The sequence below is a fragment of the Hylobates moloch genome, unplaced genomic scaffold (genome assembly GCF_009828535.3).
Source record: "Hylobates moloch isolate HMO894 unplaced genomic scaffold, HMol_V3 SCAFFOLD_11, whole genome shotgun sequence".
NCBI classification, from domain to species: Eukaryota; Metazoa; Chordata; class Mammalia; order Primates; family Hylobatidae; genus Hylobates; species Hylobates moloch.
The window spans coordinates 1,818,895-1,844,589 of NW_026652286.1; the positions used below are offsets into that span (position 1 = coordinate 1,818,895).

A 25,695-nucleotide genomic window follows, 5' to 3' on the forward strand; every position below is an offset into this window, starting at 1 on the left:
TTTTTTTGAGACGGAGTCTCGCTCTGTCGCCCAGGCTGGAGTGCAGTGGCGCAATCTCGGCTCACTGCAAGCTCCGCCTCACGGGTTCACGCCATTCTCCTGCCTCAGCCTCTCCGAGTAGCTGGGACTACAGGCGCCCGCCACCACGCCCGGCTAATTTTTTGTATTTTTAGTAGAGATGGGGTTTCACCGTGGTCTCGATCTCCTGACCTCATGATCCGCCTGCCTCGGCCTCCCAAAGTGCTGGGATTACAAGCGTGAGCCACTGCGCCCGGCCACTTTTTGTATTTTTAGTAGAGACGGGGTTTCACCATGTTGACCAGGCTGGTCTCGAACTCCTGACCTCAGGTGATCCACTTGCGTCGGTCTCCCAATCTAGGATATAAATTTTTTATTAAGTTGTTATAAATATAAGTGTCAGTGTCTCTGACCCCCTTTTAAAATTTATAAAGTAATACAGTTTCACTGTAAATAATTCAAGTAATACCAAAATATGTACAGTAAAATGTTCAAATTTCTCTTCCCACTCTTCCAACCCCATTCCCCAAAGTTTGATTGGTTTATAACATGTCTTTCAAGTTTTTTTCTATGTGTAATCAAAAACATATGTATATTTATACATCTATGTAGTTTTCATCATTTTATTTTGTAGTGGGGATGGGATCATACAGAACAATATCCAGGATTTCTGTCTGTCCGTGTATCTAGATCTGCTTTATTCTTAGTAGTGGCTGCGTGGTGTTCCATGGTGTAGTTGAACATAATTTGGTCACCTATTTTCTTCCCGATGGATGTTTAAATTTATTTATAATGAAAGACAAACTCTTTTTGCAAAATATAGTTGCTTTGTCCTGTTCCTGGATGTATATACCATACTAAAAACTCCTTTAAATTATGATTTGGTTCTGTATAATTCAGCCAGTCCCTCTAATATGCATAGGTAGTAAAAGCCATCTAGGACCTATTATCTCACTTGCAGAAGGAGCAGTTTCTAAGGCCAGTGGTGACATTCCTTGTGTATTTCATGTTTATGGATGGGAATATTCTAATCCCATGGCTGGACAGTATCTAAAATGTGAGGGGCTGGGCATGGTGGCTCAAGCTTTTAGTCCCAGCTACTCAGGTGGCTGAAGTGGGAGGATCACTTGAGGCCATGAATTCAAGGCTGTAGTGAGCTATGATCATGCCACAGCACTCCAGCCTGGGCGACAGAGCAAGATCTTGTCTCTTAAAAAATTAAAAACTTAAAAAATATTATATGAAGGAAAAGTTGATCCCTTCTCTCAAGGAGTTCACCATCTCAAGAAGAAGGAAGAATCACACAGTACCAATGGAAAATCGATGGCTCAGTGTACACAGAGACAAAAACAATTGAACTCAGAGGAAACTTCATGTACTTGTAGTCAGGTAACCTAACAGATGACAAAGTTTTGTGTTATGAAAAACAGCTAATAGTGTGTAGGCAGGGATTTCTCTCTAATTCAGGAAAGCTTCTGGGAGGAGGTGGGGTTTTAAACAGGCTTCAAGACTGAAAAGGCTCATCTGGATGGCTGTGTTCCAGGTGCGTCCTTTTAGCAGCGTCTCAATATATGGCTTGCTAATATTGCTTTTCCACTGTGTGCCTGGCGTTAATGTTTGAACACTGGATTTTAATTAGAAGCTATTTCAAATTAGCTATCTTTTTATGACAAGTGCTGTTCTCCTCAGATTCCACAGCATATGCCTGGTTCTGGGAACTTCTCAAGCTTCAGAGCAGTTTATGCTGTGAAACAGACCCCATTCACCATGCTCTCTCCTACTTATTTTTGCTCCTGCTTTTCCATTAGTGGGTTCCTGCACTTCAGAACAAGGGTCTGAAATCTTTTTTCCATTTTAGGATCTAAAGGAAAACAGCATGGCTAGGCCAGTAGGGCAGAGTGTCTTTTTTTTTGCAACGGAGTGTTGCCCTGTCGCGCAGGCTGGAGTGCAGTGGCGCAATCTCGACTCACTGCAACCTCCACCTCCCCGGCTCAAGCGATTTTCATGCCTCAGCCTCCTAAGTAGCTGGGATTATAGACATGCGCCACCACACCTGGTTAATTTTTTTATTTTTAGTAGAGACGGGGTTTTACTGTGTTGGCCAGGCTGGTCTTGAACTCCTGACCTCAGGTGATCTGCCTGCCTTGGCCTCCCAAAGTGCTGGGATTATAGGCGTGAGCCACTGCGCCTGGCCCAGCCTATCTTCTTATAAGCAACCGTCACCACCAAATCCATTAAGAATCACTAATATTTTGACCTTACTCAAAAAAGCCTCAGTTCCATTACAGTAACCTAGTCAAGCCAGATGCTTTATCTTGATGCCACAAATCTCAAAATTAACATTTTCCTTGAACCTAGTTGTGGAACACCCTCAAGATTGTCAACCGTTAAATTTTTCTCCCCTTCCAAGGTGAATGTGAAGTTGGACTGAGTGTTGTATTTAGGAGTCCATTTTCCGATCTAACCTCACCTTTGACCACCAAGTTCTGTGGGCTTTGTTAGCCTTTGGAGCTTAGCCTCTCTGTCGCTGGGTAATGGTAATGTGGCAGTGATTGCAGTGGACTGACACCATGCTGTCCTTAGCCTGAGTGAAGCAGGCTTTGAATTAGAGGGTTCAACAGGCTTGGGAGCTCTTCACCTTTCTTCGCTGGGAGCAGGCCTGTCCTCTTTCTTGCATGTTGGCCCCAACTGACTCAGCTGTAATGCTGTACCCTGAAATGTACAGGTGCTGATTTGACAGGAGCTTTTCACCCTTTAGAAGCTGGGCCCCCTAATGTGAATGTAGGCTCATAGAGCAATAATTCACGTGTAGGTGGCCTGTAAGGAAAGTTTTAACAAAAGAGTTGGTTAAGAAGCTGATTTATTTTCTTGCTTTAACTCTCTTGTCATGTGCTGAGTGGGGGCGGAAGAGGAGGGGAGGGTGGGGACTGGTGCTGCTGAAAGCGTTTATCTTCATTTCTGCCATCTCCCAGTGTTTATTACCCTGTGATCGACAGATGAGGAAAGCTGCCAGTCAAACCCACGTTCAGCACATTTCCATTTCCCTTCATTGCAGATTTTAGGCTTTTGAAATCTGCATCCTCTTTGCAGCAATAAAGGTCGCTTCCCTCCTGCTGCTGACAAGCCCAAGACCCTCTGGTCCAATTCCACTCGCTTGTGCTTCCACCAAACAATAAAAGCTGCGGGAGTCTCAGCAATTTAAGACAAGTGATTGGTGAGAGCCATTTAGTGTTTGAGTCAGTCGCTCTCTTTATCTTTCTCTCTCACCTTTTTCTCCCTCAGTCCTTTTCCCTACCTTCACCCCTCTCTTTGCCCATTCTTATGCTGCTGAGGCGCCCCCTTAAGCAGCTGCATTGCATAATGATGAGAGGCTGACAGTTTTCCTGGCTTCACCTAGGGGCCCACCTAAGCCAGTGTCCTCTGTTGCTGGGATTAAGTATTGGCGATGTCAGGTTGTGGGGAATGTATTGGTGGAGGTAGAGTAATTCTTAATACTCTTCTCCACCTGCGTGTCTTTTGTCAGCGGTAGAGGCTTTGAGGAAATCCCTGCCTGGTGGGAGCGAATGCTAGATGTTTGTGTTTGGGGGTTTTTTCCCTCCCATTTTTCCTTAACACTACGTTTTTTGGAATACTGTTCCTAGTAATCTTTCAGTAGCATGTGTTCTTGTGAGCTTATTTGTTTTTGTCTTAAATAATGTTTGTGGGTGGAATAAAGGTAATGATACCCATTTCTTTGAAAATGGATGTTCTGCTTTCATAATTACTTGTCCCAATTACATCATTAGTGTAAGTGCAGGTAATTGCTTCATTAGGACATATGTATTGAAGGAGGGAGGGCAAGTCTACAGCATGGTGATAAAAACAGGCCTCACCCTCTTTCTCTACCCACACAGGAGCATCTCAGCTTGACTTCAGGGATCCAGGAGCCACCAGCCACCCTGTAAACAGCCCAGATTAATCCTGGGTTTCAGAGTGATGGGAGGAAGGAAGGAGGACCTAGTAAAGAGCAACTTACTCACTTTCTTTGGGGTGGTAACTCATTGCTGAACCCTGGATGGCACTGGTGCATTCAAGGCAGTGTGATTGAATCATTGGGGATTACTGAATTAGGGAGCAAAGTATTCTTATGGAAGCGGTATGCTTTCTGAGGCTCACTAGGCCAAATGGCATGAGCCCTATCCTCTGTTTGAGTTATTTGACTGGCTTTTTAAGGGAGTCTCCATTCTCATTCTGGCCATGACAGATCAAGAGGTTATATTCTCCATCAGACCTAACTACTTTCCTGTAGAGTTGAATATTATTCTAATTTTATGCCATGTCTATGAATGTCTTTGTGTGCACGCCACCTAGTTACACGTCTCCTCTTTCAAAGCATGTTAAAAGATGATATCAATAGTATATGATTCTGCTTATATGAGGCTATCTAAAGTAGTCAAATTCATAGAAAGTAGAATGGTGGTGACCAGGGACTGGGGAGAGAGGGAAAGAGGAATTGTTTAATGAGTAGAGCTTGAGATTTGTTACATACATACAGTTCTACTGAACTGTACACTTAAATATGGTTAAGATGGTAAACTTTTATGTTGTATTCTTTTTAGCACAATTAAAAAAAAAAGAAAAAAAAGAAAAACTAGGCTGGGTGCAGTGGCTTATGCCCATAATCCCAGCAATTTGGGAGGCCAAGGCAGGAGAATCATTTGAGGCCAGAAGTTTAAGACCAGCCTGGGTAAATACTGAGATCTCATATCTACAAAAAAGAAAAAATTTTTTTAAATTAGCTGGGTGTGGGGTGGCGTACACCTGTGGTCCCAGCTACTTGGGAGGCTCATTTAGGAGAATCACTTGAGCCCAGAGGGTTGAGTCTGCAGTAAGCTGTGATCATGCCACTGCACTCCAACCTGGGCATCACAGCAAGAACCCATCTCCATCTCAAAAAAAAAAAAAAGCTAATACCAGATTCCTTGTTCACTTTCTACTTACTCCAGATAAGAAGGCTCTATCTGTCTACTGCTGTGTCTTTAATATCAGGTTAATTTCTCTTTCTTTCTTTTTTTTTTTTTTTTTTGAAATGGAGTCTCGCTCTGTCGCCCAGGCTGGAGTGCAGTGGTGCGATCTCGGCTCGCTGCAAGCTCCGCCTCCCGGGCTCAGACCATTCTCCTGCCTCAGCCTCCTGAGTAGCTGGACTGCAGGCACCCGCCACCACACCGGGATAATTTTTTTGGGAGAGGGTTTCCGTGTTAGCCAGGATGGTCTCAATCTCCGACCTCGTGATCCACCTGCCTCGGCCTCCCAAAGTGTGGTTACAGGCTTTTTTGACCTGTTATAAACCTTACTCTGCTGTGGCCATATAATCCTGATTTGAATTGTTGTTTTGAGAAAATTTTTTCTGAAGCTGTGATACATAGGAATATTTCACAGTTTGCCAGGCACAATGGCTCACGTCTGTAATCTCAGCACTTTGAGAGGCCAAGGTAGGAGGATCACTTGAGCCCAGGAGTTTGAGATCAACTAGGGCAACACAGCAAGACCCCGTCTCTAAAAATTAAAAATTAAAAAAAATGTTCATAGCTATTTCTTTTCCTTTCCTCGTACAGTGTATTCCAGGCCTTGCTGTTTTTCTTGTTGAATTCTCAGACTATCATTTGCTTTATTGGCCTGACCAGTGCCTTTGGCCTCAATCGTATCTTTCTCGGGTCTGCCCCTAAAGCTCATGATCTGCGTGTGGACTAATATTATCCTTCTTCTTTGGAGCCTTTAGGAGTTTATTGGACAATAAAATTATGTCGATTTGGGGGCCTAATTCCTACAAATAAGACATGTAACCAGTGAAGTCTGTATTTACAAAATATTTACCCTTTAATTCATGTTAAATATATTGCAAACTTGTTTAATGATTAATATCAGCATCAGATTAAACGACTGGTAGAGTAGTTATTAAACCGCCTAAATATGATAGACCAAATGCCTTACTCAGAGCATTTCCTATGCCAGAATTATAGACAGCCACGTGGTGCTTTTTTGGGATTTTATTTTTGTGGTTTGCAGAAAATGATGTTCCCTAATACCCTTCATATCTTTTAGCCTCAGGAAAAAGTGAAGACTCTATTTCAGCTATAGATAATATACTCAGAATTAGTCTTTGAAGCCCTACTTTTTCTTTACAATGGAAATAATTCTATTTATCTCAAGTCCTTTTATGATTGCTGGTTTTCCACACAGTATATTTTCTATAAAAACTATTTAATTATCATATGAACCTGTGGTTCAGTTATAAACATATGATAGAATATTATTCAGTCATAAAAAGGAATGAAGCCAGGCAGAGTGGCTCGTGCCTGTAATCCCAGCTACTAGGGATGCTGAGGTGGGTGGATTGCTTGAGCCCAGGAGTTCAAGGCTGCAGTGAGCTGTGATTGCACCACTGCATTCCAGCCTGGGTGACAGAATGAGACCTTGTCTCTTTGGGGGGGAAAAAGAAAAGTGAAGTACTGAAACATGCAGTAAGCGTGGATAAACTTTGAAAATGTTAATGCTGAGTGAAAGAAGCCAGACACAGAAGGCCACCTACCATATGATTTCATTATATGAAATGTCCAGGAGAAGCAATTAGTGATTGCCTAGGGCTAGGGCAGGAGTGGGACAGAGTAAAAGGGAGTGACTGTTAATGGGTACGGTATTTAGGGGAGATGAAAATGCCTGAAATTAGACAGTAATGATGGTTGTTGTAAAATTTATTTGGTGATGGTTACACAACTGTGTGGATATGCTAATAACCTTGAATTGTATACTTTAAAATAGGCGAATTGTAAGTTATATCTCAGTAAATCTATAATTTTAAACAGATAGACACACATATACATTTGGGCATTTTTCTCAATGTCAGAATCATAAATGGGAACTCAGAGAAACTTGGGACACTTCTAAGCATGGAAGAAGTCTTCTTCTTTGTCATCAGGGACTCTTTCCAGGTACCAGGCTATAGGATACATTGACTGTGATTTTAGATGACAGTAAATGATGATTAGAGTGAGTGTGACCGAGAACTTAGTTATACTCCTTCTTAGGACAGATTTTAAGATTGCATTTGAATGAAGCTTTCTGGAAAGAAGATTAAGTGTTCTTCCTAGGATGCCATTCAGATATACTTAGAAAGGGAAGATGGTTTCTATGTTTAAATAATTATTTAAACATAGACTTGCTCTGAGAATTATTTTTTATAAACAGAAGCCAGTGTATTTATTTACAGAGAGCTCAGATAATCCATAAGAGAAAAGTTAAAGTAACCAAAGCTAGGTAGGGTAGCATGTGCCTGTAGTCCTAGTTACTGGGAAGTCTGAGGCAGGAGAATCACTTAAGGGCCAGGAGTTCAAGGCAAGCCTGGGCAACATAGTGAGGCCCCATCTAAAAAACAAACAACAACAAAAAACCTTAAAATACCAAAGCTTTTAAAAATGTACATAAGACACTAGTAGGCCATCTAAAAGATACACATTGAGCTGGTAAACAAATGAAAAGATGTTCACCAATACTCTTAATTATTAAGGAAATGAAATGGATCCAAAAAATAGGATTACCATTTTTCACTTCACAAATTGATAGACATTTATTTGAATAGTGTTTTCTTAATAACAGCATTATTGAGATACGATTCACCTACCATATAGGCCACCTATTTAAAGTATACATTTCAATGGCTTTTAGTGTATAGAGTTGTGCAGTCATCACCTCTATCTAGGTATTTCATATCATTTTTATCACCTAAAAAACCCCGTACACATCAGCAGTCACTTCCCCTTTCCCTCTCTCACATCCCTCTAGCCCGAAGCAACTGTCAATCTGTTTGAAAAGTTGATAAGTTGTTCAGTTGAACCTACCCTGGGCTTTCTAGTCTCAGCTCTCCTCCGGCTCAGCTGGTCAGGAGAGCTGAGACCAGAAAGCCCAGGGCAGGTTCATATAACAACCAGGCAGAAAGATAGTAATTGTGTCTCCAGGACGATGAATGTTTACATCCCCAACCCCATTCTTCTGTCATCTTCCCAGCAGCAACACAGTCAGAGATGGCCATTCTGAATTACAAAGTCTCAAGTTAAACAGATTTTTCAGGACTGAAATGTAATTTAATCATTTCCTTCTTTGCAACTTGCCCTTTTTTACCCTCCCTGAATTAGCTTTTCTGATAGATTTGCTAATGATTCCCATTGTTCAGTATCTTCACCGAACTGTTGAATCATACTTTTCATTTCCCTGCTCCTAGAACAAATCTTAGAGAGAAGCTGTGAAGCTGTTTTGAAAAAAGATTCCTAATTCTTTCCAAGCAACAGAAGAGAAGAGTTTCTGAGAGAAGCAAAGGTAGAGAGATGCACAGAGGCTATTAGGCTTGGCAGAGCTCACCTGTCATGTGACTGTGATGATTATTATGATTTTATCCCTGGACACATTCCGGGAGCTCTGGCCTACAAGTTGAAGACCTGACTCTGGAATGAGACTTGGCAGCTTAGTTTTTGCCATTGTTGTTGGCTGGTAGTTAGCCAGGATCACTGGATTTAAGCTTCTTTTCCTCCTTATTTTGTCTGTCATCAGAATAATCTTTATTTCTTCTTTTGCTCTAAGCCTCAATGAAAGGAATTTTTGCGGTTATATGATAGATATGAACTACCATGACTAGTATTGTCCTTATGAACAGCTGCTGTTCCCACTGTCTCCTAGAATGTGAATGAAAGTCGTGGCCCCTCTCTCTTTTTTAGGTTTATTAAAAGTTGAGTGGAAAGTACAGACAGTTCCCATATACTCCCTCCCCTCACACCCACAGGCTTCCCCACTGTCCACACCAGTGTGGTACATTTGCTGCAGTTGATGAACCAACGTAGACACATCATTATCACCCAAAGTACGTGTTTACATTAGGGTTCACGCTTGGTGTTGTAAATTTCACTGGTTTTGGCAAATGTATGTGCCATGTATCCAACATTGTAGTAACATACAAAATAACTTTACTGCTTAAAAAATCTCCTTGTGGCTGTACATGGTGGCTCATGCCTATAATCCCAACACTTTGGGAGGCCAAGGCAGGTGGATCTCTTGAGTTCAGGAGTTGGAGACAAGCCTGGGCAACATGGTGAAACCCCATCTCTACAAAAAATACAAAAAAAATTAGCTGTTCATGGTGGCACACACCCGTAGCCCCAGCTACTCGGGAGGCTGAGGTGGGAGGATCATCTGAGCCCAGAAAATTGAGGCTTCTGTGAGCCGTGATTGCACCACTGCACTCCAGCCTGGGCAATGGAGTGAGACCCTCTCTCAAGAAAAGAAAAAAAAAAAAAATCTTGTGCTCACCTGTTCATCTCTTCCTCCCTGCAAACCAACCCCTACCAACTACCCATCTTTTTTCTGTCTCTATAACTTTTCCTATTCCAGAATCTCATACAGTTGGAATCCTGTAGTATGTAGCCTTTGACTTCTTTCATTTAGTAACATGCACTTAAGGTTCCTCCATGTCTTTTTGTGGCTTGATAGCTCATTTCTTTTAGCACGAATAATATTCCTATGTATGGATGTGCCACACAGTTTATCCATTCATCTCTTGAATGAAGAACATCTTGGTTGCTTCCAAGTTTTGGCAATTATGAGTAAATAAATAAAGCTGCTATAAATATTCATGTGTAGGTGTTTGTGTGGACATTCTTTTTTTTTTTTTTTTTTGAGACAGAGTCTCGCTCTGTTGCCCAGGCTGGAGTGCAGTGGCGTGATCTCGGCTCACTGCAAGCTCCACCTACCATGTTCAAGCGATTCTCCTGCTTCAGCCGCCTGAATAGCTGGGATTACAGATGTGCGCCACCATGCCCCGCTAATTTTTGTATTTTTAGTAGAGATGGGCTTTCACTATGTTGGTCAGGCTGGTCTTAAACTCCTGACCTTGTGATCTGCCTGCCTTGGCCTCCCAAAGTGCTGGGATTACAGGCGTGAGCCACCGTGCCCGGCCTATATTAAGTCTTGAAGTTGAGTTGTGTCAATCCTCCAATTTTGTGTTTTCCTTCCATATTGTGTTGGCTATTCTGGGTCTTTTGCCTTTTCATATAAACTTTAGAATCAGATTGTTAATATTCACAAAATAATTCAGGATTTTGATTGGGATTGTGTTGAATCTGTAGATCCAGCTGAGAAGAACTGACATTGTAACAGTATGGAGCCTTCCTATTCATGAACATGGAATATCTCGCTAATTTAGTTTTATCCTTTGTGATGTCTTTCATCAGTTTTGTAGCTTTCCTCCTATAGACCTTGTACATACTTTGTTAGATTTATACCTAAGTTTTTTATTTTTTTGATGCTAATGTAAGTGGCAGTGTATTTTTAATTTCAAGTTCCAGTCATTCATTTGTTCATTGCTGCAATATAGGAAAGCAGTTGACCTTGTATCTTGAAACCCTGCTATAATTATTTAATAGTTACCGGAGTTTTTTTTGTTGATTCTTTGGGATTAGACAATGATGTCTAATCTGGCAACAAACAGATTTCTTCCAATCTGTATACCTTTTATTTACTTTGTTTTGCGGTGGTGGGGGGGGTCTGATTGCATTAGCTAGGACTTCCAATATGATGTTGAAAAGTATTGGTAAGAGGGGGCTTCCTTGCCTTGTTCCTGATCTTAGGGAGAAAGTATCTAGTTTCTCACCATTGAGTATGTTAGTTGCAGGTATTTCATATTTCTATTTTCTGGAAGAGACATTAGAGAACTGGTACAATTTCTTCCTTAAATGTTTGGTAGAATTTAGTGAAACCATCTGGGCCCAGTTCTTTCTGTTTTAGGAGATTATTAATGATTGCTTCAATTTAATAGATATAGGCCTATTTAGATTATTTGTCTCTTATGTAAATTGTAATATACTGTGTCTTTCAAGGAGAGCTAGTCCATTGCATGTAGGTTTTCAAATTTGTAGGCATACGGTTGTTCATAGTATTCCCTTATTATCCTTTTGGTGTCCATGGGATCAGTAGTGATGGCCCCCCTTTCTTCTCTGGTATTAGTAATTTGTATCTTCTCTCTTTTTTCTTAGTTGGCCTACCTAGATGTTTATTGATCTTTCACAGTTTTTGGTTTTATTGATTTTTCTCTATAGGTGATATCCTGTTTTCAATTTCATTGGTTTCTGCTCATTTTTTTCTTTCTTCTGCTTACTTTGGGTTTAATTTGCTCTTTTTCTTCTTTCTTATGGTAGGGGCTTAAATTACAGATTTTAGATCTTTTTTCTTTTCTTATACATGCGTTCAATGCTATAAATTTCCCTCTAAGCACTGCTTTCACTACATTTCACGAATTTTGAGAAGTCATGTTTTCATTTTCACTTAATCCAAAATATTTTTAAATCTCTCTTGAGACATGTTCTTTGAGCCATGTGTTGTTTAGAAATGTATTGTTTAATCTGTCAGTTTTATAGGATTTTCCAGTTATCTTTTTATTACGGATTTCTAGTTTAGTTCTCTTGTAGTCTGCAAGCATAATATGTATTATTCCTTTTCTTTTGTATTTGTTACATTGTGTTTTGTGGCCCAGAAGGTGGTCTATCTTCACCTGGTCTGTTTTCAAGGAGAAAATTGCCAAATAGTATACGGCCTAGACAGTTTATTTTAATCTTCAGATTAAACACTTCTCTCTCTTGGCCCTGGCACACTGTTTGGGCCAGTCTCTTACACAAGGACATCTCTCTATAAGCTGTCTGTTGATGCTGATGTAAGTAGTAGTGTAACTGTAGATGAAATACACACAGAGATTGGAGTAGATGACAACAGATATAACTTTAAAGGCCATTTATTAGACACTTAGTATTTGCCATCACTATTTATTTATGTATTTATTTACGAGATGGTCTGGCTGTGTCACCCAGGCTGTAACTGTAGATGAAATACACACAGAGATTGGAGTAGATGACAGACATAATTTTAAAGGACATTTATTATGCACTTAGTATTTGCCATCACTATCTATCTATCTATCTATCTATCTATCTATCTATCTATCTATCTATCTATCTATCTAATCTATCTGTCTATCTATCTATCTATCTATCTATCTATCTATCTATCTATCTATCTATCTATCTATCTATCTAATCTATCTATCTACAAGATGGTCTGGCTCTGTAACCCAGGCTGTAGTGCAGTGGTGCAATCTCAGCTCACCGCAACCTCCACCTTCCAGACTCAAGCTATCCCACTTCAGTCTCCTGGGTAGCTGGGACTACAGGTACATGCCACCACACCTGGCTAATTTTTGTGTTTTGTGTTTTTGGGTTTTTTAAGACAGAATCTTGCTTTGTTGCCCAGGCTGTAGTGTGGTGGTGCGATCTCGTCTCATTGCAACCTCCTCCTCCTGGGTTCAAGCAATTCTCATGCCTCAGCATCCCAAGTAACTGGGACTACAGGCACACACCACTATGCCTGGCCAATTTTTGTATTTTTAGTAGAGGTAGGGTTTCACCATGTTGGTCAGGCTGGTCTCGAACTCCTGACCTCAAGTAATCCACCTGCCTTGGCCTCACAAAGTGCTGGGATTACAGGTGTGAGCCACTGCGCCCGGCCTTTTTTTTTTTTTTTTTTTTTTTGCGATAGAGTCTCACCCTGTCCAGGCTGGTCACAAATTTCTGAGCTCAAGTGATCTGCCCGCCTTGGACTCCCAAAGTGCTGGGATTATGGGCGTGAGCCACCATGCCTGACCACTTTTTGTTTATTGTCTCAGTAAGTTCTTCCAACAATCCTGTAAAGTTGTAGGTACTATTATACCCTTTTCTACAGATAAGGAAACTGAGGTTCAGAGAGATTAATTTATACAAAGTCACACTATAGTAGATAATGACAGGAAGTGTCAAAATCTGGTCCAATTGATTCTGAAACCTGTATTCCCAAAACAAACAAAAAACAAGCTGTAAGATCCCATTGGCAGATATGGAAAATTGAAGTTGTAATGCTGTGCCTTAGATTAGTTTCTTTCCATGACTGTAACAGCATCACTTGTTAGCAGCAGACATTCTAGCAGTGGTGCTAAGAGCACCTACCCTGGAGTTAAAATGTAGGATATGTTTATCTAGCTGAGGGTTTCTCAACTAGGGATGATTTTTATCCCCAGGGGACATTTGGCAATGTCTGGAGACATTTTTGGTTGTCTCAACTAGGTGGAGCGGGGTGCTACTGGCATCTAGTGGGTAGAGGCCAGGGATGCTAAATGTTCTGCGATGCACAAGACTCTTCACACAAAGAATTATCTGTCCTAAAATTTCAATAGTGCAGAGGTTGAGAAACTCTGAGTCTAGCTTGTTCCATTCTGTCATTACTACATGGGAGAACCTTGAAACCTTAGAAATCCCTCAGCAGTCTCTCAGGATTTGGTTTCTGAGGCTAAGTGCCTCGTATGTAAATACTTTCTAGCTCAGTCCATTAACCCCCTCTGGCACATTTCCTGCCTTCATCTTAGTGGCCAGAGGCCTTCTAAATGGTTGGGGTTGTTTTAATAACATCAGGCTTTTTCTTCCTGTTGTTTCCAAGAGACAGGCTCAGTTGGCCTACAGTTCTTACAGAAAAGAACCTCGTAACAGTACTCTAATCTGTTGCTGGCATCTTTAGCTCCCTAGTCTGTGTTTATATGACACAAAAAAAAAGACTCTTCTTGGTGCCAGGCTTCATTCCTCCTCAGCACCCTGGCACCATTGGCAGAGAGCACCTCCCCAGTCTCTTCCACATAGTGGCAACCCTACATGTTGATTTTATGGCACAGCTGTTCTCCAGAAGACGTTTCTTGAGACATGGACAGTACAGGATGCCTCTGGAGCCGGGATTTGGGAGTCTTAATCATTTGTGTTCCCATTTGCAGATCCACAGTACTCAACAAGCATCTGGTATTATTCGTTAACTGTTTTCCTGTTTGTAGTTCTTATCCCTTCCCCCAGAATAAGCTCTTAAAATATGAAGTTTGTTTTTTCAATTTATTTTCTACCCTCTCTTAGCAACTAGCATTTTGTTCATCATGTACTGAGAAAATCAACTTACCTTCTACCATTTGGGTTGTTAAAAGCTGGAGAAAATGATAAGGAACTGAAGTAATTTGAGAGAGACTCGTGGTCAAAGGGGGATGTCAACCATCTTGATAAGCAAGCCCAGGAAACAATTTGGAAACTCAGTGGAATTGAGCCTGGATCAGAATGAAATGGAATATTCCTTCCAGGGAAGTGGTAGACTTTGTAACTAAAGAATGATTTTCACTATCAAAGAGGCATAGAAAAATCAAGAAAGTTCCTTTTAATAAAGTCCTTCAGGTATCTTACCCTCCTCATGACCCAGAGGTTCAGCAAAAGTCAGATATAATTATTAAAGGGGAATTTTCTGTGAAGGTTAAAGCAAGGGTATGTATTTACCTCATCTGAATGATACGCCACAGGGACCTCAAATAGAGATTTGAGGTCAGTGGACTCACTGACAGCACACCCCAAAATGCTGTGTTCTCAGGTCTCAGGGAGAGCATGACTGGGCCTGTGTCTTTGAATTTGCAAGATTTTGAAGGATGTCTTGTTTTGGGGGTGGGTATTCATTTATCTAGAATGGTTTGTTTTAGCCTTTATTCCATTGTTGTCCTCCTGAGGAACCTATTTAGACATTTTTTCCCTACTTGTCTCTCCTCCCATGAAATTTTAATATCACAGATACAATGTGTATCTGTTTATATACTCTGATGCTTTGGAGGGGAACAAATGATTACACTAAGTTGTTTTTTTTTTTGTTTGTTTTGTTTTGTTTTTGCCCCTTTGAACCAATTTTTACCCCCATGGGGATGATATTTCCCATGTTGAGAATGCATGATCTAGAAGTATCATCGTTTTGGAAATGAACTGTTATTTGTACTTTTCCTTACAAATTGAAAATGGGACAAAGACAAGACTATCAATAAATTAATGCTGAAAAATAGTCTTCTGACACAGTGGCCAGCAGCAACTGGAAGAGTGCAGGGAGTACATTTCTCATATTTCTTGGCTTGTACGAAGGTTTTCTCTTTGAACCATCTCTTGATCATTTGGGGAAAGAAAGGGAAACACCAGGAGTAGCAGTGCAATAAATGCCGCTCTCTAAAAGAAAAAAACTACGGTTCACAAGATGCTTTTGCAGTGATGTGCAGAGGAGGAAGACTAGGTGATACTGAAGAATCTGGGTATGAAATTGTCCATTTTTCTAAGGCTGGTAAAATCTAACAAGTTCAGTTTTTCAAAGTAGCCTTTGATTTATAGCTGAGAATACCATTTAGGTTATCTAGCATACAAGAATGTTCTATTCTCCCAACAGGGTTTGACTCTGTCTGATCAGAAGGAGGGTGGTTGTGTATGAAATGCACCTCAGAAGGAGGAGGAGGAAATGACATGTTCATATAAATGAAATACAACTGCAAATTAAAGTGTCACCCTGTTAAAAAAATCCATTTTTTATTTAATTGGTTACCAAGGAAAAAAATGTCATACAGAAGAATATATCTCAGAGAAAGTTAAACCCTGAGATGTTACAAGTAAATGTGGATTCAAGGAGGTTCTTAGTGGGTAGGTATTATAAAAAGATGGCCTTAATAAAAATATTCTGATGCTACAAAGCGAGGCTCATAAGTTTTTATTGTATTACGTGCCAGGGGTCCAGAAGAGATGAATGAATATTACCTTATTTGTTTTTTACTGTCTGTTTCTATCCAATCAGCTGTATAGTAGCTGCCTCTTTCCTGGAGGAAGCCTGTTTTTGAGATGTCCTGTTAGGAAGAAAGTGATAAAGGAGGAGACACTTTGTCTGAAAGAGTGCTGCTTACTATCAGGATGTCCAGGGACTGAAATGCTACGGCTTTTCTGTGTTAATGGTGTCTTCCCATTTTTCATTTTTCTTTTCTCACATTTTTGTGAAAACTCACCTGTCTCTCTTAGATGTTGAGCCTACCAGACCATGTATGTACAGTACCTGCCACGTTGTTGGCACTAAGTAAATGTTAAGTAACAATGGGAAGGACTGATGAATGGGATTATATTTCCACATTGAATAGTTCCCTGACAAACAGGCCTGGTTTTTCTTTGAGACAAAGACTTGCCAGGTGGGACTCATTAGCTTTCTTCAGCCACAGTCTAGTTTTTCCTCTTCTCTCTCCACTACTAATCCCAGTATTGTTTTATGTTTTGCAGTGGAAACGTGGATAAATAATATAATGTGCTGTCTTTGACTTCTTCCTCATCAGGGGCAGTGATCGGTGATGGACAGTCTGCTGTGGCCAGTAACATTGCCAATACTACCTACCGGCTCCAGTGGTGGGACTTCACTAAGTTTGACCTCCCTGAAATCAGTAATGGTAAGTCAATGTCAAATGGGGCTATCATTGGAAGGGTTATATTTGCTGGTGAGCCAGAACTCAAAAATTCATGGAGCACTGGGTTTTTCATCATCCTATTGAGCAGTTGTTGTCTACATGCCATTTCTGCACCTCTTCTGTAACTTTCTTTTCAGGTCCATTAACCAGATATCAACCATACCATACACTTAAGTCTATTAAGATCTGGATTAATCGAGTTTAATTAACATCACTGTAGTCTTTCCTAAAGGGTCACAAGGTTTAGCTCTCGGATCCTACACTCCCTTCTCTTTCTCTTCTTTTCAGTTCCACCTAAACTTTAGGTTTTGGCCAGTGAACTACTAGTCCACAAACTCTTCAGAGCAGAGAAATCTTTGTTTTTGTGTCTACTTCAGTACCTTACATTGTTTGCTGCTGAGAGTGGGTGCAAGACATGTTTGCTGAATTGCTTCATTGAGAGTTACAGGCTGGGCGTGGTGGCTCACGCCTGTAATCCCAGCACTTTGGGAGGCTGAGGCAGGCGGATCACTTGAGGTCAGGAGTTCAAGACCAGCCTGGCCAACATGGTAAAACCCTGTCTCTACTAAAAATAGAAAAATTAGCTAGGCATGGTAGCATGCACCTATAATCCCATAGGGCTTAGTTGTTCATATCTGAAGCTGACATTTTTCTATCTTATCTGTGTGATATTATAAGACTTTGCCAGTTGCCTTAAAATGATTAAGATATTCTATGTCTGTGGCATTTCCTGATATGCCAGTCTTCGTATCTTTATTCATCTCAATGGTATGGTTGATATCTGATTTACAAACATGACTGTTTCAGTTTCCTTGCTTCTAGTGAAGTCTGCAGTCCACATCCCAGTTGTTCGATTGGAATCACAGTATTTTAAACCTCTCATTTCACTTTCTACCTCGTGAAGGGCTCTCTCTCGCACATTTCTGAGAGTGATGGTCCAGCCTCTGCTTGACTGCTTCTGATGATAGACCACACTGATGAGGTGGCCTGACCATCACTGCTAGATTTGTGTTAAAATATTCTTTCGGCCAGGTGTAGCAGCTCACACCTGTAATCTCAGCACTTTAGGAGGCTGAATTGGGAGGATCGCGTGATCCCAAGAGTTCAAGACCAGCCTGGCCAACATGATAAAACCTCGTCTCTACTAAAAATACAAAAATTAGCTGAGTGTGGTGGCGCATGCCTGTTTTCCCAGCTACTTGGGTGGCTGAGGCACAAGAATTGCTCGAACCTGTGTGGCAGAGGTTGCAGTGAGCCAAGATCATATCCCTACACTCCAGTCTGAGTGACAGAGTGACACCCTATCTCCAAAAAAAAACAAAAACAAAACCACACAATTAATTGAGCATGGTGGCGTACGCCTGTAGTCCCAGCTACTTGGGAGGCTGAGGTGGGAGGATCACCTGAGCCCCGGAGGTCGAGGCTGCTGTGAGCCAAGATCACACCACTGCACTCCAGCCTTGGCAACAAAGCAAGACACTGTCTCAAAAAAAAAAAAAAAAAAAAAAAAAAATTTTTTTTTGCACTGGGCCACCATTTCCCTTGTCACTTTCTCCCATTGGTCCTAGTTCTGTCTCTGAACCTCCATAGTATAAATCTCATAATGCTTCTTTAAAGTGACAGTCCTCTGACTATTTAAACTAAGCTGCCATTTTCCATTAAATCTTTGTTGAAAGGTCAAACCTCCTTAGATTCCTTTCACTGATTTCCAAATCCTTGACAGTTCTGCTCCTCTTTCCTTTTAACTTTCAGTGGAGGAGGGCAGAAAAGAATAGAAAACTCTAGATGTGAGCTGTCAAATACATAGTACAGTGGTGCTTCAGACACTATTAGCTTACCCTATGGTTTCAGCAGTTTTTTCAGAAGCCACTCTTGAATTTTTAGTCACTTAAAATTTCTTGATAATTGTTAATAAACCAAGACTCAACCTTCCTGTACTTGTACAGCTTGATCTTTTTTTTTTTCTGAAACAGAGTCTTGCTCTGTCACCAGGCTGGAGTGCAGTCGTGCGATCTCGGCTCACTGCAACCTCTGCGCCCCCAGGTTCAAGCGATTCTCCCGCCTCAGCCTCCCAAGTAGCTGGGACTACAGGCGCCTGCCACCACGCCCAGCTAATTTTTGTATTTTTAGTAGAGACGGGGTTTTGCCATATTGGCCAGGGTGGTCTCGAACTCCTGACCTCAGGTGATCCACCCACCTCGGCCTCCGAAAGTGCTGGGATTACAGGCGTGAGCCACCGCGCCCGGCCCAGCTTATCTTTTAATAACAACAGATTTGTATTTGTTTCTATTCAATTTTTTCTGTCAACTGTAGTTTCTTTTTCCTGCCTCTCATCATCCATTTGAACTTTGTTTTAGTCCTTCTTTCTCAACATTCCATTGTCTACTAATTCAATAAACATGCTTTTCTGTCTTCCTTCAGATTGTTAGCAAAAAGTAGTGAATCAGGCAGGGCATTGCACCAAGCCTTGTAGTACGTTACTGTGGACTTCCTCTGTGTTGATTTTGGTTTATGAATTAGCACTCTGGGCTTGGTTGTTCATATCTGAGGCTGACATTTTTCTGTCTTGTCTGTATGATATTGTAAGACTTTGCCAGTCGCCTTAAAATAATTAAGATATTCTCTGTCTGTGGCATTTCCTGATATGCCAGTCTTGGTATCTTTATTGGACAAGGAAAATCAGTTTAATTTTTCAGGTCCTGTCTCAATGAAACTTCAGCAGCAACCATCCATTTCTAAGTGCTTATAGGCCACATGCCCAGTAATTCATTCTTTAACTCTGCTGGAAATTAACCACAATCCACCTCTTCCCTTATTGAAAATGAAGTTTGCTTCCTCATTTCTAGCTTTCTGTTCCATAATTTATTTAAAGTTGGCCATAATTTGTTTAAAATTATTTTTTGTTATTTTGTCACTTTGTTTAATTGTCATCTGAAATTGATACTACTGTTCAAAAATTTTAAAAATATAAAAGATTAATACGGTAAGAAGCCCCCCAATCCTACCACTCCTCCTCACATGTAACCACTGTTAGCAGTTCCTTATATATCTTTTCAGAAATATTATATGTGTATACAAGCAAATGCAAATTTATGTTTTTCTGCCTTTTATTTAACCCAAATGGTAGCATGCCGTATGTACTCGTCTGTACTTTCTGCACTTTTTCTTTACAGTATAGCTCAGTGTTCTTTTCATGTCAGTATATAAAGAGCTTATTTGTTCTTTTTTATGACTGCCTAGTATTCCATTGTATGAATGTACCATAATTTTCTAACTAGTCTACTATTAAAGGACCTTTAGGTCATTTTCAGTCTTTTACTCTACAAACTGTGCTGCAGTTTATCATTTTGCACATGTGCGGGTATATCTCTAGGATACATTTCTAGAAGTGGAATTGCAGGGGGAAGTGTGTGTAGTTATTGCCATACCACACTCTATACAGCTCATGCCAAATTATTATTCCACTTGGAGTTCATGAGAGTGCCTGATTTCATAAACTCTTGCTGATAGAATGTACTATCAAATTTTTGGATATTTGCAAATCTGATATGTAAAAAAAAAAAAAGTAGTATGTGGGCATTTTAAATTTGTATTTTTTATGTTACAAGCAAGATTACATGCCTCTTCATATACACAGCCATTTGTGTTCCCTTCTCTTGACCTGTCCATGTGCTTTACCAATTTTTCTGTTGTGTTACTGGTCTTTTCCTTAGCAATTTTACAGGAATTCTTTATAAATCAGAAAATTAACTTATAATAGGAGTTTCCTACTTGTCATTCGAGTTTTGACTTTGCTGAAGGTTATTTTTGTCATAGAACTTATTTTAAGAAGTCAAAATTATACAACTTTTCCTTTTATGGTTCCTTGGTTTTGTGTCATCATTAGGGAGATCATTTAGAACTTTTATATTTTAGTTTTTTAATAGTTAAGTCTTTGATTCACTAGGAAATTTAGTCCCAAATAATCAAAGTATGATCCAATTTCCCCCCCATATGGCTACTCACTTGTCCCAACTAATTGATAATCCATTTGTCTCCATTTATTTGAGATGTCGTCTTCATCATACAATTAATTTCTTTTCTGTATTTAGATATATTTCTGGACTCTCTGTTCTGTTCTAGTGATGTGTCTGATTATTCATTTGAAAGTTCCACGTGAGTTTAATTTTTGAGGTTTCATGTTTTATTTTACTTATTATTATTTTTAGACACAGGGTCTCGCTCTGTTGCCCAGGCCGGAGTACAGTGGCGCAATCACATCTCACTATAACCTCAAACTCCTGAGCTCAAATGAGCCTTCCAAGTAACTCGGCCTACAGGCACATGCCACCATATCTGGCTGATTTTTAAATTTTTTTTTATAGAGATGAGGTCTTGCTGTGTTGCCCAGGCTGGTCTCGAGCTCCTGACCTCAAGTAATTATCCTGCCTTGGCCTCCTGTAGTACTGGGATTACAGGTGTGAGCCCAGCCTGATTCTGTGTTTTACCGATGAGTTCAGCAACCACCAAGTTGATTTATGTGAATTGCATTTAACCTTTTCCTGGAGTTAGGCTAAAGATCTTGCCACCTGCTTCTCTCACTTGAGATTTGAGATTAGTGTTTAGAAGTTTATGAATAAGGCCTCATGCATAAATAATTCTGAAATTGCTTTCCTGAAAAAAGTGGCACATTAGATTCACTATGATTTTTAAGAGTGAACTCTTACTGGGTGAATGGAATTAGTCACTAGGCTGTCCTGTCAGAATAGGCCTTAAGAAACATGGAGGATGAGTGGTGTGGGGCAGGCGATACCACAGGGGATATAGTGCCTTCAGGGAGTGTTTATGGGTCATCTGGAGCTCTGTGCAGGCCTTATTCTGAAATCCAAGGGGCTCAGAGATAGCCAAGAGGAAATTTTTCTGCTGATTTAACCCCCCTTGGGTTTTCCAAATCGGTATCTAATGCATTTGCAAAAGCACTGCAGCTGCTAATCGCCCCCATGGCCTCATCTGGCCAGCCAGCAACAGGCTACAAATCCATCTTTGTACAAGGTGTTTGTTTATAATTTATGGAGCTGATAGGAAGGCAGAGCCATCTGCTCCTCCAGGCATCAGTATTTCTAACCCCTCCCATTCCCTGCTAGGGCATTTTCACTTGGAAATCATTTCTAATTGGGAGGAGATTACATTGCAGAGTCTGGAACATGGCTTCCTGCTGTCTCCTGCGTTGTTTTTTCTCCCTCTGGAGCTGCCCCCTGAAGTTCTTGAGCAGTTTTGATTTGAAAATCCTTTCTTTCCTAATCTTTATTTCCATTCTTCACTGCCCAGCTAAATATCCCATCATTTTTTCCAATATGTGTTTTGCCTTTAAGTGAAAGCCAGTTGTTGGAGATACATCTCCAAGACTAAGGATTATTTGACGAGGTAGCACTTCTCAGGTGTAGTCCCAGTCCGGCAACATCAGAGACACCTGGGAATTTGTTAGAAATGTAAATTCTCAGGCCCCGTCCCAGCAGTCTGTGTTTTAATACGCCCTCCTGGTGATTTTGATACGTGTTAAAGTTTGTGTACTGCTGGGGTCACACAAGGTATGGAGCACCACAAAGACTTCTAATGGTGTGTAAGCTATAGCCGGTGTCTTCGGCTATATTTCACATCTCCCTTTTCTCTCTACCTTATATTATTGTTGAATCCAAAAAGGATGAGTTAGTTGTTCTTTGTCATTAGTACATTACTTTCCTGTGGCCTAAATAAACAAGTAATTGAGATCCAAGAAATCTCTTCCTGTATGAATTAACTCATCAAAATTTCAGCCTTACAAGAGGAAGCTGCACAAGTGAATGGAAGCAGTGACACTTATTGTAACTGAACATTTCCTTTTCCACATGTGAAATTAATAGACAACAAACAGCAAATGTGAGAATGAAATTGTAAACAGAACCCAGTGCAATGGAGCTACCAAATCACTCTATGCCTACCACATCCCATTAGGGTAGAAGTGAAACCCCAGATCATGAGCTGCAAAATTTCTGAAACTGAATATGCTACCGGAGAAGCTATTACAATTTTCAGCATTCTCTTTTCATTTGTCCTTTGCATATCTCTGTGAGCTCATTGCAGTAGCCAGGAAGAGTTATGAAGTTGAGTGGAGTCAGGGGAGAGGGCAGAATCTGGGAGATAGCTATTGACTTGGAATCATCATCATATAATACAAACGCAAGCACAGTGGCCTGGATTTGAGGCTGACGAAATGCTTTTTGTCTATATGCCCAGTTTTTAGGGATTTTAGAGCCAAGCTTTCCAGAAGAAGGAAAACCTTACTTGTACTCTCGTCTGCACCCCTTGTCTCCGTAAGCCGTTAAATGCTTTTTTGTGTGTTGGTGATGAGTTTTGAGGGTTACTATAGCCTTCTAGATGTTTGACCAAAATAAACGTTAACACACATGAGCTGGATCTATGTAACAGCAAGATAGGAAAGTCTGTTTTGATAACATAACCCAACAGACATTTTCGAGACATTAAATGTAGATAAAATGGTAACTGTTCAAAGCTGTCTTAAAGCCCATAGAGTCCCATCTCCTTTCCTATTTAGGTTCATGTACTACTTAATATTGATGAGTTCTTTATTTTCTTTCTCTCCCTGCTTTTGGTGGTTAGAGTGTAAATTGTTAAGTTTCTTTTTATTTTTCTGAGCATTATCAGCCTCAGAGTTAGAAAACCAAGATGGTCTCACTTCTGAAACTTCTCCCGGTTCCTTTGGTTCTATATTCCCAGCTGGATTCATGTGTTGATCCAGAAAAGGAGAGGGATATTGCCATGTCTTTTTTTGTTTGTTTTTGTTTTTGTTTTGGCAAAGGGCTTGGGACCCTGAGTAGTAGCAGATGGTCCCAGTGCTAACTAGATAAATCTAGCCTTACAGGCTAGACCAGATGGTAGGTTGGGAGTTGAGCAGTAGAAAGGCCTAATGGTGATAGCAGTGAGTATTTGGATATCATTATTTTATTAGTTAGCAAACAGAACCATCCTTGTGGTCCCTCTTCGGTTTTATGCGTAATGGTGCTGTAGGTGTCAGCCCCCGAGTTGGCACAATAGCCTAATCAATGTGTTCTGATGCCTTTTTTGATATACACTGTCATCTCATTAGCAACACACAGGGAAAGGAGAACAAATAGAGTTTTACAAATCACTCTAAGTATCAGATCACATAAGCCTGGGGGCGTCTGAAAGAGCAATTCCTTGTTTTGTTTTCCTTGAGGTAATTTCCTAGGGAAACTTGCCCTTGACTTTTTTTGGATTACTGCAGTAGGTCACTTGGACTCTGGCGAGGGCAGTAGATCACTTGGACTCTGAGTTTGGCTTTTAAAAAATTACCACAATGCCTCTGACAGTGGACATCTCCTTCAAATAAGAGAAACCGTAAAAAGTGTTTTTGCTTGAGGTATATCTAAATGAGACAAAGCCCTGATGAGCTTGGTCTGTTTGAATGTGTTGTGCTGTTCTGCCTGGGCCCATGATGTGGGCACTCTTGTTCTATGCTTACATCAAGGGTAAGCCACTTCTTCCTGGCAGGGAATCACACAGTGGGACTCAGAGAGGGATTCAAATGAAAACTGAAACAAAGCCTATAGGCACAGTGCCAGTTAACATCTCATTGGTCCTGTTGTGTTGAGTGGATGCTCCTCACTAACAGACATTCCTCCACCCTCAGATCTTGCCACCTTACCAGGCTGAGCCTGCTGCCTGCCTGACCCTGCAGTTTGTTCTCAGGAACTGCTAAGTGCAGACTAGGGCTGCCATGGACATTGGCATAGAGCATAGTGGGAAATGAAAAGAGCCCTGGCCATCCAGCCGCAGCTGGGCTTTGTTCTGTTTCCTCTCTTGGTAGAGTTAGAGATTAGTATTAGCAAGGAGCTCTTCCAGAAAACTGGTCTCTAGATGTTCCAGTTCTCTTTCTCTTAAATGAGAAAGTAAGATACAAATTTATGAAATGACTTTCTTCTCCAAGGTCACATAATGGGTGTTGAGTAGGATTCCTGCCCCAAGAAAGCTCTACCTGTATCACCTTTTTCTTGGAACCAATGGGTTTGCATTTCCATTTATCTTAGTTTTGATCTCTGGGACAATAACAGCTGTTAAATGACTCTCTAGGCATAATTTTTAATAACTTTTTCCTTATCTAATCTCTCAAGTGGTATTTCCTAAATGTGAACTAAGACTCAGCAGGTGGTTGTGGTGGTGTTGACTATCCTGTAGTTTCCTGCTAAGGTGGGAAAAGAGACATACTTTTCTTGCCTCCTGTGTTTGGTTCATTTGACATTTTAGCTTGAATGAGAAGGTATTCTTTAGCATTTCTAGACAAGGTTCAGGCCCTTACGAAGTCCCTAAAGTTTCTTGGCCCCAGAATTTTTACAGTATCAACTCCAAAGTTTCTTATCCTCTTTTCTTTCTTTGTCTGATGCAGCCTCCGTGAATGTGCTGGTGCAGAACTGCAAGATCTACAATGATGCCAGCTGTGACATTTCTGCAGATGGCCAGCTCCTGGCAGCTTTCATCCCCAGCAGCCAGAGGGGCTTTCCCGATGAAGGCATCCTGGCAGTGTACTCCCTGGCCCCCCATAACCTGGGTGAAATGCTCTACACCAAGCGATTTGGTAAGGGATAGGAAGCCCAACCTAATGACAGAGGGACGCTGGTGCCTTGGCATGGTCATTGCTAGGTGAGGCACGGCTTGGGTGGGAGTAATGGTCACATACTGCCCCTACCTTCACTGGGGCACAGGCCAGAGAAAGATTGCTTTGCAGGAGTGCTGGCTAGTAACATTGCAGAAGCATCTCAGCATTAGAGTCCTACTGCGTGCCCCTGTTACGATGTCCAGGAATAAGGGAGGAGGTGGTTGTGGCACACACATGCACCGCAAGACAGTTTGGCATTGTGTATTTAAAACCTCCCAAAATGTGTCAGCTGTTTGGCAATCCAGCTTTTAAGGAAATAATCAGAAAACTATACAAAGATTTACATACAGGGGTTTTCACAGCAGTGTTACCATACAGAAAAATGTGAAATTGTTGCCTTGAAACTGTTTTTGTTTGTTCGTTTGTTTGTTTGTTTGTTTTGCGGGGGGGTGGGGTGGGTGTTTTGTTTTGCTGGTGTCACCTTGAGTCGAATTTAAGTGTTTGTTTTTTTTTTAAGAGTTGACTAAACAAATGATGGTGCAGTGATAGAACTGCTCCATTGGCCCTTAAAATGCTCTTACTGAACAGTGTTCATAATGTAGTAAATGAAAAAAGTAGGTTTCAAAATAGTAATTACAGGATGTTAACAATTTTT

General features: G+C 40.8%; 1 protein-coding gene across 8 annotated transcripts in view; it reads left to right on the forward strand.

Annotated features, from left to right (window-relative positions):
* The window catches only part of AMBRA1 (autophagy and beclin 1 regulator 1), a 199,824-nt gene that overhangs the window by 137,089 nt on the left and 37,040 nt on the right, over nucleotides 1-25,695 (forward strand). For all 8 annotated transcript variants that reach the window (XM_032166118.2, XM_032166120.2, XM_058424555.1 and 5 more), the window contains 2 exons: nucleotides 16,262-16,372; nucleotides 24,831-25,019. In XM_032166118.2, the coding sequence (XP_032022009.1) occupies nucleotides 16,262-16,372; nucleotides 24,831-25,019 (300 nt within the window). The remainder of the gene's footprint in view (nucleotides 1-16,261; nucleotides 16,373-24,830; nucleotides 25,020-25,695) is intronic.